Source organism: Aedes albopictus, chromosome 3, assembly GCF_035046485.1.
Source record: "Aedes albopictus strain Foshan chromosome 3, AalbF5, whole genome shotgun sequence".
In the NCBI taxonomy this organism is placed as follows: domain Eukaryota; kingdom Metazoa; phylum Arthropoda; class Insecta; order Diptera; family Culicidae; genus Aedes; species Aedes albopictus.
Window position 1 is genome coordinate 353655070 of NC_085138.1, and position 19825 is coordinate 353674894.

General features: G+C 40.7%; 1 protein-coding gene across 7 annotated transcripts in view; it reads right to left on the reverse strand.

Annotated features, from left to right (window-relative positions):
* Positions 1-19825, reverse strand: part of LOC109428958 (uncharacterized) — a gene marked incomplete at its 3' end in the record, with an annotated part of 164704 nt that overhangs the window by 15431 nt on the left and 129448 nt on the right. For all 7 annotated transcript variants that reach the window (XM_062855282.1, XM_062855284.1, XM_062855278.1 and 4 more), the window contains 1 exon segment: positions 19081-19282. In XM_062855282.1, the coding sequence (XP_062711266.1) occupies positions 19081-19282 (202 nt within the window).

Below are 19825 nucleotides of genomic sequence, written 5' to 3' on the forward strand. Positions count from 1 at the left end.
GTTTTTTCTTTTTTCAACCTTGAGTGTAGCCAAATGGGCTTGTATGAGGTCGCTTATTAGTAACGTGTCATTTTAAAAGAGTAAACGGGTCAAATCAATTGCTTAGACATAAAGTGCAAAAAAAAAATTTAAGGCAGTTAAATAGAATTTCAGCAGTATCTGGGCATATATACAAATAAACTTCGCCTTTTATGTGGAAGTAGTTATTGCGGCTGCAATTTTCATATTTTTTATTGACAGTGTCTTATGATTTAACAGTTTTACGATCAAAGTAGGCCGAGTAACGTCAACAAAAATAAAACATACATCAAAGTAGTTCGGATAACGGGGCACAACATTTGGAAGGTAATCCATTTCGGAAAACTGAAAGTTTTTTGATGATGCAATTTAAATCGTATGGCTCCTTACTTTTAAAGAAACAACTACGACAAGAACCCCCTAAGTGACGAGGAAAACCAAACCAAAGAGTACGTTTTGTGTTTAAAGAAGTGTTTTTCCGCCACAACTATCATCGAAAGCAGTTAATATTCACTGTTTTAGCTTTGTTTAGTAAAATTGTCTAATAACCGGTAATTAGACATAAAAAATATTAGTAACAGTATATCTTTGTGAACAGGTAGCCTTACTCAACTGACAAAAACAGAATAATTAATGCTACATGTCTAACGATATATGTAGTAAGAACAATGTGCTAATCTGTCGGTTATCAATAGTTTGATCTTTTGCTATATTTTTAATATGTATTAACGAGATTTTTAACCCTTGGCTAGTTCTTCATCTCGGGACCCACGCGACCCACATTTTGCGAGTTTGTCTGGAGTGGGACTCGATCCCAGGTCCTCGGCGTGATAGTCAAGTGTTCTAACCATCACACCTGGTCCGCTCCACATCTTCTGCTAGCATCATGGCATTATAGACGAGTTAGCAACTTTTCATTCAATTCTACAGCTTTATTGACATATACACATGCTTTACATTAAAGTACATATGTCTGAGCACATACATATTATTCAGAACGGATTGAAAATGTCTAGCTTGTTCTTGTTTCTACTTGCAGGTTGTTGATATTATGAAAACCTTTTTCTGAAAGATATCAGAGATAGCAGTTAGTAATACCCCACAAAAAAGTTCGGACTTGCTCATTTAAATTTATCTCATTCAATGGTGGCGAATATACTCATTAGATTTACTCTGTATGAGCTTACATATTATTTGAAACCTTCTACATGGAGTTGCGGCCCTTGTTTGTGAAATATGTAGTTCTGTAAGAACTACAACTTCTCATAAAGGGCAAACGTGGCAGATCTAGCAATACTACCGATGACGCAGAAAGAAATTGCTCGTTGCAGTTGTGTTCTAGATGCTACTGGAAGATGACCAGACGCAATCAGCTTGTTTGCACTAAAGCTGAAGTACATTGAAACTTGTTGAACATCATTCAGACTTCTCATAAACCTGCAGAGATTGCTGAATATTTGCGGGCAAAACCCAGAGATCAGGCTGATCAGATGAAGCTCTCAAATATTCATGAACTACCATCCAGATGGAAACCGGCGTCAACGAGTGACCAAAACAGTAAACCGATTTTGTTCACCGATGATTTGTTTTTGATAACGAAAAGTGACCATAAAGTCACAGCTGCAAAGGCGTGAGTACTCAGCTCAACCATGCTGAGGATGATGGGTTCGATTCCCGGTCAGTCCAGGACCTTCTCGTGAAGGAAATTTCCTCGACTTAAATGAGCATGCAGTATTTTCGTGCAAATCACACGCTATACACATGCAAAACAGTAATTGGCAAAAGAAGTTTTAAGCTAAAAACTGTGAAAGTGCTTGTAGGAGATAAAATAAGAAAATTTCAAACAAATCAAACAATTTCATTTATTCTTATTACATCTCCTACAGTGCTCATAGAACAAGCTAAGAAGCATGCTTTGTCCCTGTAGGGACGTTTCGCCAAGAAGAAGAAGAAGAAGAAGACGAAAGAAACCATGTGTGTTGAGTACCAGACGCGCATTGAAGTTGAAAAGCTGTTTGAGAAGAATATATGACGAAGTCACACCCCGAAATTTCAAGAGCACAAATCTGAAGAACCAAATGACGGTATATGCTGTAAAGGTGGTCGATTGGTGACCTGCTGGTGCCAGTCAAATACGAGACCCTAAAGACGTATACGCATCTGTCATAGGATGCAAACACATTATTGGAATCTAGATTGGAATTCAAAGGAACAGCATATAACTCGATTTTATACTCACTGTTCTAGTACTTTCACCACACTGTCCATAAACACAAAACTGTCATCTACTGGATTTCCCAATCACATGGGACTATTGTGCTTTTATGTGAAGAATTATAAACATAATATAAAAAAAATATCGTCGGAAAATCATGCTTGCAATGGAAAAACAGTGTTTTGTCATAAATGTGTTCTTCGAAAAAAATGAAAAAAATATCATATTTTTTTCAAAAAAAAAATGCTCTAGACCCGCCGATAGAACTTTCTCCTTTAAGTCTCAAATGAAAGGGGGGACCCTTAGCTTTCGCTTGGTGGGTGTCTTAGCGATACCGATTTTTTTAAATTAATGTTCTCCACCAGGCACACCGTGATAGCACGGATGTTCCGAATTAGGAGAAATGTATTTTTTTTTGCGAAAAAAAATTGGTAAAATGTGTTGGTTTGTCAATGTGGCATGAAATCGTCACCTTTCTTCACCGTCCCAAGTATGAACGTCGAAATATACCGGAAGGAATGCCTCCAAAAACTTATTTAGCCACTCATCTGAAAGAATCAACTAGTTCAGGATAGCTTTAGATTTTCTGACCAACTTTTCCGAAGATGAGTTTCTTCTATGATTTCTGGTTCTCAAAATACAGAAGTTTAGAATTTTTAGAGTCACAAGCGCCTTCTACCAGATGAACCTAAAATAAAATAGTTAGTTATCGGATAGTTTCGTTATCGGACCTAGAATCAACTAGTTTATCATCGGATAGTTTTTAAAGTCTTGGCTAACTTTGCCTCAGACAAATTTCTTCTTAATTTCTTCAAGGACCAGCATTTAAAATGTTTAAGACTCACTAGCGTCACCTGTCGGATACACCCAGAATCGTCTAGTTCATTATAGGATTTCTCTTGATGTACTGGTCAACTTTACCGAAGATGACATTCTTCTATGTGATCTAATTATCGAGATACAGTAGTTTGGCATTTCTAACGCCTACAGCGGAAAAAACCTATAATCAACTAGTTCATCATCGGTTAGCTTTTGATGCACTGATCAGAATTATTTCAACTTTTGCTTTTGGACGTATACGTCAAAGAAAAAGAGGGAGATGGTGGCTCCAAAGAGGATTCACATCTAATTGGAAATAAAGTTGTGAAATATGAGCCCAGTTAGGATTGCGCAGCGAGCTTAGTTTGACTTTGCTTTCCACATAATCATAACTTGTTCTGTGGCTTAGTTAACCCTCCAATACCCGATTTCGCCTCAATGCGGATAATAGTTTGAGCACTTTTGCATTTTTTTTCTTTCTTGGCCAATTAAAACCAGATTAAATCGTTACATGTATACATGCCTTATCTTCCAGCCTTACGAAAGCTGGGCAGCAGTGAAAAATGTTGGAAGTTTCCAATATCCTAATAAAAACATCTGGAACAACAGATATCAGGTAAGTCGACACATTAAAATCCGAATATTCAACTCAGATGTGAAATCTGTGCTCCTGACCGCCAGTGAAACCTGGTATGTATCAGCGGTGAACACTTATAGGCCTTAATCAACCAAGTTTCTTTTAACTCTCATAGTAATCAAATCAATATCACGTTTCGAGCGTTAGTACTAGTTAGCTTAAATGGTCTATAATTATAACTAATGAATAGTAATGCAACCTACTAATGGGCAACCTTAGCTGCACATTAATACTACTCATAGTTCTTCGCACTCCTTCGATGTAATGTAAATTTGTCTACAATTTCCAGAAAGTAAGTCATTCACCGAACTCAACTAGCCATAACCGTACGCCACCGTTTTTGCTCACATAATTTAAGCATTTTCTCGCTCTCCTTACCCCCCTCGATACCATTACCGAACCGTTCCTTCCCCCTGCGCCTGCCAAAACACACATAACATTTCCACATGGCTGTGTGTCAGTAATGCCGCCGCGCCGACGAACAAACCCCGTGTCGGTGCCCCCTTCGGTGTCTAAACGAGAGTGAAACAATGCCCATTTTTTATGCGCTCCCATCCGATCCGAACGAACGTATAGGGAATCGCGCTACTTGGGCGGTGGCTTCTATATTCGTCTGTTTTCCACTATAACTCAGTCAATCTTGAACCAATTGACACAATTCTTGGAATGCGGTGAGATACAGTGTCGGACAAAACAATAAGACCACCAGCCATTTTTCATACAAAATGGACAAGTTTGACGAACTGATGCTCGGTTTCTAGTGAACCAATTTGGCTGAAATTTTGACAGCCGCCATGGAGTTACGTGAATTTTGATTTGTATTTAATTGATTGAGTTCTGTTCACTACATCAAAAGTTACAGATATACGAAACGACAATATAATAGGACCACTTTCAGATTACCATTATCAAAGGATATTTGAGAGTATCTGATACTTGATGATTGATAAACAAGTACTAAAATTAAGGATGCCATTTAAACATGGAGATATTTTTAATGAATTGACCACAAATAACGATCATGAAAATCTGGTGTTAGAATTTTGTCGCACCGTATATCTATAAATTTGGAAGTAGTGAACAGAACTCAATCAATTTAATTTGAATCAAAATTCCCGTAATTCCAAGTCGGCTGTCAAAGTTTCAGCCAAATCGCTTGACTAGAAACCGAGTACCATATTGTCAAACTTGGCCATTTTGTATGAAATAGGACCGCTGGTCTTATTATTTTGTCCGACACTGTAGGTATAGTATCTACCCGTGTACAAAATTTCAAGTCAATCGGTTCAAAATTGACCGAGTTACAGTGGAAAACAGACGAAAATAACAGACGAAGAAAACCACCGCCCAAGTAGCGCGATACCCTAGGTAATTCGCGCGCGGGACGGACCGTATCGTCCGTGTGGTGCATTCTCTTCGACTTGGCTTGGCCCGGCCCGGCCCGGCCCCGCCGAGTTACGATTTGCAGTTTCCGGAATCAATTACGTCCCGCGACTGGCTGGCTCTCTCTCTCTGGGACTGAATGCTGAATGCGACTGTGTGAATGGCCGAGGGTTTTTAGTGGGCAGCTCAGCACGCTGCGTTGCGCTGGTTTAGTTTTTATTACGAAAATTTGGCCTAGTCGGTCAGCTGAGCTGAACTGGTTGGCTGGTTGGTTGGTTAGCTAATTCGGAAAAAATAATAGTCTTATAAATCTAGATTGCTCGTAAGACGCGGTGATCGTTCGTTATGCGATATTTCCAATCGTTAGTTATTAAATGCCCTTTATTAGATGGATGAAGCGATCTTTCGATTTGGGTTGAATCAGCTGTGGGCCAATGATGCAACGAAACTAGCTCTAAAGATCTTTATATTTTAATTTCTATTGTACGAATGAGATCAATTTAGTTTAATAATTATGCATGGTCCTCCATCATCCTGCAGTAAAGAAAACATAAGCATAAGTGTAGATAGATAATTGTACAATCCATAGTGGCCATTGACCAGTACATATAAGCAAAACTGCATAGAGAACCAATGTATATTATTTATACTCGCTCAGCTCTGTTGTTGACCGACACAAATTTCCCAAATGAAGGAGAACGTGCCTCTGGAGCCGACCTATTGATACCTGTTTTCGACCAGGGCACTTAGGTGAGCGATTACAATGGACAGCTGCACTTACAGCGCCTAACTGTGTTCTATTCTACCAAATCGAACAGATTGATTTGGTGCTGATTTCACTTTTCTACTGCATTCATTGAAGAAAGTTAAGCTCGAGGCTCTTGATGTGTGGTTTTTGTCCCTTTTCCAGTCCGCTTAAGGGATCATTAGGAGCTGCCGTTTGCCGATATCCAAGTATCCGAGTCCGTTAGAGCAACGACCGGAATGAGTCAGACAAGACACCGTTGTGCAGCGCTCTGCATGGGAATGCCTCGTACTGTGCTTCAATAAGGCCGAGAATTTGCTCTGGGATGCTAATGTGTCTTAGGGCTTAGGTTGTGAAAGATTAGGAAGATCGCAAACCTTGCACAGTCAATAAACTGATGACCAGGTAGAGAAAATCGGAAGTGTTCCACAGATATCATTGGTATGCTCGACTGTAGTTGGAAACTGATGTTTTATGGCTTCTCCTCAGTCTTGACAAAATAACAACGTTTTGATTTTGTCAAGACTGAGAAGCCACAAAACATCAGTTTTCCACAGAAGCTAATTCTCGAATTTGTCAGATTAAAAACCCTGACCTCCAAAATTTAATCAATTTCAAAACTGGGTTTGTAGACCTCGTACTGATTGGGATACTACTTCTTTCAAACATCAATTAAATCTCACTTACCTTCACTTGAATGGTAAGCTCAAAGCTCCATTCAAAATCCACCGCAATCTAAAAAAAAACGAAAACATGCTACTTTTGATTACTATTTTTTTTCGATTGTAATCATTGTGATGGATATGCTAGCGGAGCGCACTACCATCCCAAATCGAAAGCGTTACATTTGGCTGAGGCATGATCGATGCTGCCGACGACGACGACCGCGGCCGTATGATTGGCACTTGTGCGGAAAGGTGGCCGCTGTAATTCCCTGATGCATACAATTTCCACTCGCCAAATCGGTGCAACACCTACCTAAGGTAGCGAAGCGATAATTGATAGCCTTCGGTGTTGAAATTCATAATCATAGATGAACTGTCTTGAATTGGGCAGGGAAAGGAGCTATTTTCTGTTAGGTTTTTTTTTCTCTCTTTTAATTGGATTCAATTCACAACTGATTGGTGTCGGATTTTATGGATTGTATGTGCAATTTGAGGAACTGGTGATTAGCTGATGACGGCATCCATAAATTCGATCCAAACTCTTCGGAGAGGGTGTGCAACTATTTTCGGAATCAACTGGCATCATCGTTCAATATGATCTTTAATGGATTTCGGTTTACCCCGCTGATGTTTTAAATGTCACCCTTGTTGCATGTCAAGCAGGAAACTTTTTAATGACAACTATTTAGGTTTAGTAGGGTATGGTTTTTGCAGTGATGTAAGTTTATTTATCGTCAATCACATCACAGTTTTTATACCAAAAATGTGCTGAACAGAATTCCCCTAGAAATTAACCCAGAACTGTGTGCTATCCTCAATCTCCGGAAGGTCTTCTCAAAGTCAGGCTTATCGTTTCGGATTCAGTTGGGGGCTGTCCATAAACTACGTAGACTTTTTTTCGGCCATCTCTGACCCCCCTCCCCCCTCGTAGACTTTTGGTCATACAAAATTTTCGAAATTTGTATGGAGCGTAGACTTTCGCCAAACCCCCCCCCCCCCCCCCCCCCCCCCCCCCCCAAGAGTCTACGTAGTTTATGGACAGCCCCTTGTCATGTTCGTTTACGTTGAACATCCGATTTTGTTCCTTCCGCTTCGATTATTCTCCATAGTGCCGCAATCGTTTCGCAAGAGCACTCAACCGCTCAGTAATATTGACTTCTGTAAAATTTCGGAGATCCACGAGCATCTTAATTTCAGGAACATGACGAACTTTTTGAACGACTCACTTGCTTGTACTGAGAAATTCTGCAGCATTGGTATTTAGGGCCGATACAAGGGGTCTGACTTTGACTCGCGTGCGATGCATTCAACCCAACAGAACTTCTTCGCGATGTATACCTCGATCTTGCCAATTCCATCTGCGCTTTCAATGTATGTTTGATGTACTCCACTTCTGCAGCGGTGAGCATGAATACTCACCGCCGTTGGTACAACTTGTTCAATTAAATTGGTTCGTAAGACGAAAGAACCTGTCCTTGAACACGTATACATTCATATCCCTCGTCCACATTATCTGCTACTGTTGTATGTAAATACCCCATGCGCTGGGGGTGCATAAACTTCAGAGGCGCTCCAATGGGGACTTCAGGGTGTTTCAGGGGCTTCCAGATTTCCAGGTTTTCAGAGGGGTTTCATGGTCTTAAAGCCCATTCATGGAAGTTCCAGCTCCAGGTCCAGAGGTATTTAGGGGCCTTTACCGAGATTTTAAAGGACTACAGGGGGTTTCAAGGGCGTTTGGGGGGACTTCAGAGCACTTGAAATCCACTGCAATCTCCTCTGAAACTATCGTTATGTCCTCAAACGATCTGAAACACCATTTAAAGCCTTCTTATCTCCATTTTAACGCTCTTGTAATGCCTTAGCAATGCCATGAAACTCCCTGGGTTGAAATAAATTGAATAGTAATTGAAACCCCTCTGGAACGCCTTCCAAGAGGCATGAAGGATAAAAAAGTGCGAAAAAAGTGTGTGCTTCACACAATCTCAAGTGCTCCCGTTTTGCCGAGAGACAGAGACGTATGAGTGAGAGCTTTCGTAATTGTGCGAGAGACAAATCGCAGCACTAGCTCTACGGTGCAGGGAGTATTGCACAGTGCTTGTCACCAAACAGAAAAAATCACTTAATAAATTAATTGAAGAGTTTGTGTTTTAGGTAAAGTTGTTAAGCTTGTAAAGGGTTGACAAGTGATGGGTCGTTTGATTCGAAATTTTCCCAATCATGCGTAGTATCAAGCCAAGTGCAAAGCACGGAGACAAACACCGAGAGAGTGCATACGACAGAGCGTGAGAGACAGGAGAGCTCCAGCGCGCGGCAAAGTAAGCGTGCAACACACAACCGATTGCACGTATTCGTCTCCTTCTGGTTTGTTGTGCTGTCTCGTGTGCGGCACGCAAAGAGTTTTGAGTCGCACCCTATCCCTGCAAGTGAGTGTAACTCTTTGCAAGTGCGTGTTCCATCCCTGCTCTGAAACGCCTTGAAACTACCTAAAAAGCCCCTGAAACGGACCTCAGACCGTCGGAAACCCTCTGCATCGCTGCTAAACCCCTCTATAGCGCCTTTGGAAACTCATGAGACTTTCTACACGGAGTTTTTTACCTGAAACCTCCAGAAATCCATAGAAACCTTCCAAAATCGACTCTAAAGCTAAGTGTAGAATTAGCTTTAAGTTAAAATACACGTTAATAAAAATAAATATAAAAGACTCTGGAACCATCTTCGATGCCCCTGAATTTTATTGAAACTCACCGAAAAGCACCCTTGAGACCATCTGAAGCTCCTTGCAACGCCCCTGAAACCCCTCAAAACGTCCCTGATATGCACCCGAAACCCCGTGATGGGGGCTGAACGCCCCAGAACACTTAAAACGCCATAAATCCCACTGAGATCCTCCGAAAACCTCTGCAGCGCCTCCGAAACGCCCCTAACCGTCCATAAACCCCCTGAAACAAGTCAACGAGCTCTCCAAAACCCTCTGAAAGGACCCTGAGACGTTCTGATCTTGAAACGCCCTTAAACACTTCTGCAACGATCTCGAGGATTCCGTTGAACGACACGATCAGTTATACAAATACTACGAGGGAGGTAACCTTTGAGGAGGTAAAAACAGTCATCCGTAGCATGAAATCAAACAGAGCCACACGAGTCGGCTCTGTTTGATTTCATGTTATGGATGACTGTTTTTATATCCTGAAATGATGAAACTTCAATGTTGACGATGGTAATACGTCGAACTCTTGGCGGTTCATGCCAAGGTATTTGTGGTAGCCTTTACTCAACCTATACTCTAAAAGGGTTTCCAACGTGTTCGAACCAGCGTTTCTATAGGTCAACCGTACCGGCTAACAACTGTCCAGACGTGCCTTATACGGGCATTGTAGTTTCTTTATTCCGACGTGCGATATCATAAGGGGATTAAAATGTCACCAGCTAAATAAAAATATTACTCATCTGTGTAATATTTATAACATATGCTTTATAACACACACCAACATGCAGAATTAATCATCTGTTGTTCAACCTTTAATCAAATAATTTTTGACAGCTGATCCAAACAAATTTTCGTATGGTGCACATCACTTCTTCATCCAATCATTATTTAGTTCAACCTATGTTCTTGATTATTCAGACACAACAAGTAATGCTCTCGGCTATGTATATAATTGTGTGTGTGGTGTAGGTGCTAAAGGTCAGTGACTATAAATCAGAACGTCCGAGTTAATTCCCAGTTTTACATCTATTCTGGAAATACAAGGCCCATATAGCCGAGGCGGTAAACGCACGGGTATTCAGCATGACCATGCTGAGGGTGACGGGTTCGATTCCCGGTCGGTCCAGGATCTTTTCGTAAAGGAAATTTCCTTGACTTCCTTGGGCATAGAGTATCTTCGTGCCTGCCACACGATATACGCATGCAAAATGGTCATTGGCAGAGGAAGCTCTCAGTTAATAACTGTGGAAGTGCTCATAGAACACTAAGCTGAGAAGCAGGCTTTGTCCCAATGAGGACGTTACGCCAAGAAGAGAGAGAGACAAAGCAGCAAATGATAAAAAGAGGCTTACGAAGGTATTTTTACACATTGAATAAATTTGATTGACTACTGATTAAGCGCATATTAAGTTTTAAATAAGCTTTTTAATGAACCTCAAATCAGCTAAAGGTAGAAAAAAAATCATCAAAAATTAGATGTTTGGGAACTCAATAAAGAATTTTACCTCTTGTGCTCAGCTTTTGTACAAATGAAGACTACTTTGAAATGTTTGGTAAAACATTTGTACAGCATTAAATTATTACCTGGGGTGTTCTCATCCTCTCTGGAGCCACCAGTGTTATTTTCGTATACGAACAAGATACCGCGCAAAGGTTTCGGTATTTTTCACTTGTTTCAGTCTCAAAAGACGGCAAATATTTCGTAAAAGTTCGACTATATCTCAAGACAAATCCAATAAAGTATGACAATAATGTGTATTTCGGCCCTTATCCTTCAGTTCTGACGCCTCTCTTAAGCAAAGGGCTGATAAACTTACAGATATGAAATCTGGCGAAATCTGGCTGACACTTGCAATCTTGCTTTTGAAACTCCAGAGCTAGAATCTTATCTCAAGCGAAGATTTGTTTGTTCTGAATGGAATTTCAAGAGAACAAAGTGAAAACTAGAGGAACGCTTTGTATCACAAGTGAGAAGAATTCAACTGTTTGGGAAATACTACGTTACTACTTACAACTATAAGCCCCATATAGCTGAAAATGTTTACACAAGAAGAAACGATTTACATTTCTCTTTTGCTTATCTCCTAATAAATGTTGCATACATATACAATTATCACAATTTCTGTTTTCTTACTCCTACTATACTCATAATCCAAAATAAAATTACCTGAGTTTTCCAGGGGATTTTTTAATGTATATAATTTAAAAATAACCCACATCTTTCCAAAAATGCATACGTTTAAAAAACTGTGCAAATAGGGGAACTTACGTATTTTCGGCAGTTTTGTTCTCTTCGTCATGGGGGGTTTTCAGGTTTCAATGTTGGTTTCAGAGTTGGCCTCAAGTCCTTTCCAACCAAGCTGAGTTGTATGACAAAATTTCAGGCAATTCGGCCCACAAAAACCCCCTTCACGAAGACAACAAAACTGCCGACAATATCCTATATCCCCAAAAATTAAGTAAACATCTTTCAAATTTTCTGATAGTTGTTCCTGGGATTTCTACAAGGATTCCTTCCTGGATTTCCGCAGGAGTTTTTCACGAGATAGCTGTTAAAAAAAAAGACAATCACACCGTCTTCGACCTTGCGGCCTCTACAGACTGAACATTAGAAACATTTGACAACGGACAACACTTATAACACTCAGTGGCCCAGTGGATAATTTTCCATTCGACGAAAAGTTTTCGCCAACTGGAGCGGGATCGAACCCACACTCCGAGGCTTACGAGACACCTAAACGACTGACGCCGCTAACTGCTCGGCCACGAAGCCCCCCTCCCACTTGTTAGAATACCTCCCGATATTTCTTCCAGAGGTTTTCCTATATGCTTCCAGAGTTCTTAGGAGAAAGTCCTGGATAAATTCGGAAAAACTCTGAGAGACATCCCAGGACCAACACCGGATGGAAACTTCTGAGAGAAGTTCCAGGAGAAACTCCGCGTAAAAACTCTGGTAAAACTTCAAAGTCAATTCCGCGAGAACCTCTAAGAAATATCCCTGCAGAAACTCCTGTAGAAAACAGGTAGGAACTATAGAAAAATCACAGAAATTTCTTGAATAAATTACAGGAAAAACTTCGAAAGAAATCTCGGGAGGAACTCTTGCAGAAAATTCGTGAAAACTTTTTAAGAAATTCTTGGAGGAACCCTAGTAAGAAAAATTCGCAGAAGATCTCCCAAGAGAAGTCCCAATTGGAAAGCCGAAAAGAACAACGCAAAATCTCCAAGAGGAATCCCGAGAGAAATTCTAGGAGAAATTCCGCGACAACTTCTACGATTTATTCCGATTGAAATTTTTATAGAGAATTCGGAATAAATTCTGGTAAAAAACCTACAAACATTTCTTTGAGCAGAACGCAGGACGGACTCCGGTAAAATCCCACGAGGGGCTCTGAGAGCAATAGCGGAAAGAAATTCTGTAGCATTCCCGTGAACTCCAGGAGAAACCAATTGGAATTCAGGAATCTTGGAAAAAATGCTGGAAGAAATTCAAAAGTATACCTTTCCGGGAAAAATATCAAAAATCCTTAGAGGCATTCCAGTGCAGGAGGTATTTCTAAAGAAGTTACAGAAAGAAACCCAGACGGAATTTCTGCAGGAATTCGTGTAGCGGAGTTTTAAGATAGGTTTTAACTTCCGGGTTAATCCACGTCCACGTGAAATTTGCAGCATCTTATCGTAATCGTCGGCACCGTTCTAGAGTCCTGTCGTGATTCTTCTTCTGTTGAGCATGAGCATGAGCATGAGCATAGATGACCGCACAATTCGTAGTTGCTACTCCGTGATTGACCAGAGCAATCGAAATTGCACAAGGAACCAATGAATAGGGCTTGGGACTAGCTTACTATTCTCAATGTACACAGGTCGAGAGCTCTCAACTTTAATAAGGTCAATAACGGCGCCGGCCACGTCCTTACGGTCATCGAGGATGGAAGGGAATGTTAGTAAGACAAACGTTGTTATAAAGACCGCGAATCGCTGCATCCCCACGTTTGTCTCAGGAAGGATTTTTTTGTTAGTAGGGTAAGGTACATTGTCAGTCCGGGAGTCACCTATGGTTGGTGATATGATTTGACAATGGATCAATATACACAAACCGCCGTTAACAACCGACCACTTTTCGACGCAAGAACTAGCCAAAAAGAAAATTCTATCGCGCGTCTCCACTCCACTAGGGAGCACAAACTTTTAGTCTATTCCACATAGAAATACACTGGACGCGACTCACTTGTCGGCGCCGGATTTTTTCTCGACCGGCGAACCCGAAGTAACATTTTTCACTCTTTTGTGTAAATGCAAAAAATGAAAGAAAATATTTATTATCAACTAAAAGTGTATTGGAAACTAGCGCCGAAGGGAAGCGAAAAATTCGGAACCGACTCGAACCACGGCGCGCGCACACTCGTCCCGTCTTCGGAGCCCCGCAGAGGGAAGAGGAAAAAAAATCGCAAAAATCTAGCAAAGCGAGCGCGCGAAACTTTGCTGCTGCCGAACTACCGCACACTACTGACTGCTTGGCATCCCGTCGTCGGAGCCCCGCAGAGAGAAGGGGAAAGAAAATCGCAAAAATCTAGCAAAGCGAGCGCGCGAAACTTTGCTGCTGCCGAACTACCGCACACTACTGACTGCTTGGCATCCCGTCGTCGGAGCCCCGCAGAGAGAAGGGGAAAGAAAATCGCAAAAATCTAGCAAAGCGAGCGCGCGAAACTTTGCTGCTGCCGAACTACCGCACACTACTGACTGCTTGGCGTCCCGTCGTCGGAGCCCCGCAGAGGGAAGAGGAAAAAAAAATCGCAAAAATCTAGCAGAGCGAGCGCGCGAAACTTTGCTGCTGCCGAACTACCGCACACTACTCATCGTGATTCTTCTTCTGTTTAAGAAAACAAATTTGAAAGTTATGAAACAATTCGTCTATGTTCGATTTATTGATAATAATACATAACTACATCCCGTGGAAACAGCAGATCTCAGGTGAATTCCTAGCAAGATCGATATACAGTTGTTTGACAGATTCCCTGTGGCTCCCTTGGCTTATTACCGGTAAGATCCCTGCTTGATCGATGTTGCATTGAAAAAGTTTGATTTAATCTATAAAACTGATTCATTCTTGGTCGTAACAAGCTAGGGAAAATCCTGGAAAGGCCTTTATCAGCGTACACTGATATATGTTGTCCTTAACAAATTTACCAAATTTTCTGGCATGTCATAAACATACAGGAAAACTTGTAGTTAGAAGTCACGGAATGTTGCGAATTGACAAATTGGGATTCGAACCCACAACTCCGTATTCGCTAGACCGGCGCTTTAACCAACTCAGCCACAGAATAGGTAACGATTTTGCGGAATAGAAAGCCAAACTGAACCCGAGCCCACACCATGGAAACTCCTTTTTTCACAAACCATCTCTATTTTCGGCTTTTTAGATGCCAATCCACAACACACCCGCGTTTGTGCTTAATAACTACAAGTGAGAGCGAATTGTTTTTATATGAAGCCGATACTTACTCTCGCACTAAGACATCTAAGCCGAAAAGAGAGATGATTTGTGAAAAAAAGGAATGTTCATGATGTGGGCTCGGGTTTAGTTGAGCTTTCTATTCCGCAGAATCATTACCTATTCTGTGGCTTAGTTGATTAAAGCGCCGGTTTAGCGAATACGGAGTCGTGGGTTCTAATCCCACCAGAAAGCGATTTTTTTTTTCACAAATTCATCTCTCACTCAACTTGTCAATTAGCAACATTCTGTGCCTTCTAACTATACGTTTTTCTGTATGCCTTTGACCAGGATCCGAAGATCTTTCAAAATTTCTTGAATGATTGCTAAGATTTCTGACCAGGTGTTATGTTGATTCGCCAGTTCGTCAGGAAATTATGAGGGTTCTTTGTATCTCAAGAAGAATTTGTAATTGATCTTTGTAACAATTGATCAAGATCTGATAATCGCTTGTTAAGAAGTTTCTATCGAAGCTTAATATGAGTCGGATACTATGCAGTTATGCTGTATAATTCAGAATATCAATCTTCGTGCTACGATGTGTATTACGCGTGTAGCCTTGCGTGTAGCCATAATTCATGCCACCAATGCTGCAAAGATGTTCAACAAGATTGATGGCCAAGTGCCTTGTGAAACCTAACTTTGAGTTATTGTATAGATAACTAGATATAATACTAGTCTCCACCACACCTGAATAGGTTTGCATTCGTTCAGCTCGACCAGCGAAGAGCGATTTCAATTCAATAACAAATAAGTAACTGCAAGACGACTATTTACGACGACAACGAGGTGTCACTTTGGTCACACCTTCGGTTATTCTTGGTTGCAGCAGCAACGCGGCGCGGTAACCTTTTTGTAATTAGATAGACCGGGATACGTACGTCACGGTGTGTCTGGTGGACAACATTAATTTAAAAAAATCGGTATCGCTTAGATACCCACCAAACGAAAGCTAAGGGTCCCCCCTTTCATTTGAGACTTAAATGAGAAAGTTCTATCGGCGGGTCTAGAACAATTTTTTTTTTGAAAAAATATGATATTTTTTCATTTTTTTCGAAGAACACATTTATGGCAAAACACTGTTTATCCATTGCAAGCATGACTTTCCGACGATATATTTTTTATATTATGTTTATTATTTTACCCATAAAAGCATAATAGTCCCATGTGAATGGGTAATCCAGCAGATGACAGTTTTGTGTGGTGAAAGTACTGGAACAATGAGTATAAAATCGAGTTATATGCTGTTCCTTCAAATTCCAATAATGTGTTTGCATCCTATGACAGATGCGTATACGTCTTTAGGGTCTCATATTTGACCTATTTGACTGGTACCAGCAGGTCACCGATCCACCAACTTTACAGCACATACCGTCATTTGGTTCTTCAGATTTGTGCTCTTGAAATTTCGGGGTGTGACTTCGTCATATATTCACCTCAAAGAGCTACTCAACTTCAATGTGCGTCTGGTACTCAAGACACATGTTTTCTTTCGTCGTCTTCTTCTTCTTCTTGGCGTAACGTCCCTACAGGGACAAAGCCTGCTACTTAGCTTGTTCTATGAGCACTGTAGGAGAAGTAATAAGAATAAATGAAATTGTTCGATTTGTTTAAAATTTTCTTATTTTTTTCCTACAAGCACTTTCACAGTTTTTAACTAAAAACTTCTTTTGCCAATTACTATTTTGCATGTGTATAGCGTGTGACTTGCACGAAAATACTGCGTGCTCATTTAAGTCGAGGAAATTTCCTTCACGAAAAGGTCCTGGACTGACCGGGAATCGAACCCGTCATCCTCAGCATGGTTGTGCTGGGTGCTCATGCCTTTGCAGCTGTGGCTTTATGGGCACTTTTCGTTATCAAAAACAAATCATCGATGAACAAAATCGGTTTACTGTACTGGTCACTCGTTGACGCCGGTTTCCATCTGGATGGTAGTTCATGAATATTTGAGAGCTTCATCTAATTAGCCTGATCTCTGGGTTTTGCCCGCAAATATTCAGCAACCGCAGCAACTTTATGAGAAGTCTGAATGATGTTCAACAAGTTTCAATGTACTTCAGCTTTAGTGTAAACAAGCTGCTTGCCTTAGATCATGTTCCTGTAGCATCTTGAACACAACTGCAACGAGCAATTTCTTTCTGCGTCATCGGTAGTAGCGCTGATTAATATGTATGTGCTCAGACATATGTACTTTAATGTAAAACATGTGTATATGTCAATAAAGCTGTAGAATTGAATGAAAAGTTGCTAATTCGTCTATAATGCCATGATGCTAGCAGAAGATGTGGAACGGACCTGGTGTGATGGTTAGAATACTTGACTATCACGCCGAGGACCTGGGATCGAATCCCACTCCCGACAAACTCGCAAAATGTAAGTTCTTCCTTCGGAAGGAAATAGAGCATGGGTCCCGAGATGAACTAGCCAAGGGCTAAAAATCTCGTTAATACAGATAAAAAAACTAGCAGAAGATCAAACTATTGATAACCGACAGATTAGCACATTGTTATTACTACATATATATTGTGCAACCTGTAGACATGTAGCATTAATTAAGGTTGCGACCATTTATTTGCAAAGATGTACATTCATTTGCTATTATCTTAGTTCAGAAGCATGCTATCGAAAAACAATGTATGGATGAATTTAACCTTGTAGTTTTATCTGAAAGTTTGCTGAATAACATTGGGGTCGCAAACGTATACCAAAATTGTGAGCGAGCTGTGAAGGCAACTCTCCACGCGGTGAATGTAAATTATTCACGCTGTGGAAAGTTGCCTTCACAGCTCGCTCACGACTTTGGTATACGTTTGCGACCCCAATGTTATTCGGCAAACTTTCAGATAAAACTACAAGGTTCAATATATCCATACATTGTTTTTCGATAGCATGCTTCTGAACTGAGATAATAGCAAATGAATGTAAATCTTTGCAAATGAATGATTGCAACCTTGGCATTTATTATTCTATTTTTGTCAGTTAAGTAAGGCTACCTGTTCACAAAGATATACTGTTACTAATATTTTTATGTCTAATTACCCGTTATTAGACAATTTTACTAAACAAATCTAAAACAGTGAATTTTAACTGCTTTCGATGACAATTGTGGCGGAAAAACACTTCTTCAAACACAAAACGTACTCTTTGGTTTGGTTTTCCTCGTCACTTAGGGGGTTCTTGTCGTAGTTGTTTCTTTAAAATTAAGGAGCTATACCTAACTGCAATAGTCTAAATTAACTAAAAATGTTTAAGTCTTAGGTACCATAAAGGTGAACAAATTGAACAAATACCGGCATGTGATAATTCTATCCGAGCCACGGCATACAAGGATATAAGACAGACCTTCATATTGATAAAATTGGTGTGGAGTTCTAGATCGTTTTATTCATGCTTTTGAACGATTTAAATTGCATCATCAAAAAACTTTTAATTTTCCGAAATGGATTCCCTTCCAAATGTTGTGCCCCGTTATCCGAGCTACTTTGATGTGTTCTATTTTTGTTGACATTACTTGGCCTACTTCGATCTGATAAATCATGAGACACTGTCAATAAAAAATAAAAATAAACTACTTCCACATGTATAAAAGGCGAAGTTTATGTGTACATATGCCCAGATACTGCTGAAATTCTATTCAACTGCCTTAAATATTTTTTTTTGCACTTTATGTCTAAGCAATATTTTGTAAGGGAAATTTTTAAGTTTTGATTTAACCCGTTTACTCTTTTAAAAGGACACGTTACTAATGGGTGACCTCATACAAGCCTATTTGGATACACTCAAGGTTGAAAAAAGAAAAAAAAAACACAAGTCTCAAAGATAGTAATATTTGAAAAAAAAAATTGTTCTAGACCCGCCGATAGAACTTTCTCCTTTTAGTCTCAAATGAAAGAGGGGACCTTCAGCTTTCGTTTGGTGGGTGTTTTAGCGATACCGATTTTTTTAAATTAATTTTGTTCTACCAGACACACCGTGACGTAGGTTGGTCGAACGACTACACTCGAGTAGGCAACATCTCGATGAGGTCGAGTTACACGCATTCATCGAAACGCGTTGTTGGGCATTATGGACAGGAATGTGTTCTCCGGTTTCGCAATAAACACTTCGTGGACCCGCGGTAATGAGTTCAATACTTGCTAACAATAAAGTTAAGTTAAAAATATTGGAATAGTCGTTTGTTTCAGCAAAACCAGAGTATGCAATGCGACTTGCTTGTCAATAAATGCTGAACAACCGGAAAACACTTCGTCGAGTAAGAGAAACTCAGCCACTGAATAGATTTTAAAAGAGTATAGCCTAGAGAAATAGAGATGCACCACACACGGGGGCACACCAAAAGCGACCCAACACAACAATAAAGAATTATAACTACAGACATACAGGCAAACACTCACCTTAAACCGCAGCACATCCTCCATCCGGGCCGTTTTGCCATCGCTGACGCACGACTGGAAAAAGCTTGGCGCCACCGACACCCCGAGCGCCTCGCTGGTCATTCCGGTACCGGCCCGTTCCGAATTGCTGGCTATCACCCGAAAGGTGCCGAACAGTAACACCAGCAGCCGCTGCGTGTGGCCTGGCAGTGACATAAGTAGTCTGCAATGCAAAAACATGGAGAGAAAAAAGACAGAAGAGTCAGCCAAAGGGTAGGACCGTTCGTTGTTGTCGATGAGATAAACAAAAGTTTTGCGTAGGGCGTAAGCAATCGATAAACAAACATTCACCCCGGAACCGATTATCGAAGGGAGCTTAGCTTATGGTATAGAGAGGGAGGGCACTGCGATTTGATGGTTGGCTAATCTTAGTTTTCGTAACGTACGAAACGGTCCAACTGGAACTCTCCCTTTCTACAATTGAGTTTGTCGATTTTTATCATAATACCTAGTTATCAAAACTTAAAGAAACATTATAGGGAAAGTGAGCCAACGAAAATCGAACCCACCACTTCTTCGATACACGTTCCTATGCCTTTTCACGCTGTGCCACCCAGGTCGCCCAGTTTTGTTTTGGATAGGCATTTCCGAGTGCGCACGCCGGCTGATGGGCCGGAGCCGGAGAGATAACGCAAGAGTGGCCCTGAGAGTCAATTGGCTTCTTTAGCGGTGTTGAGATAATTCGATATTTAGAATCTGCATGTCA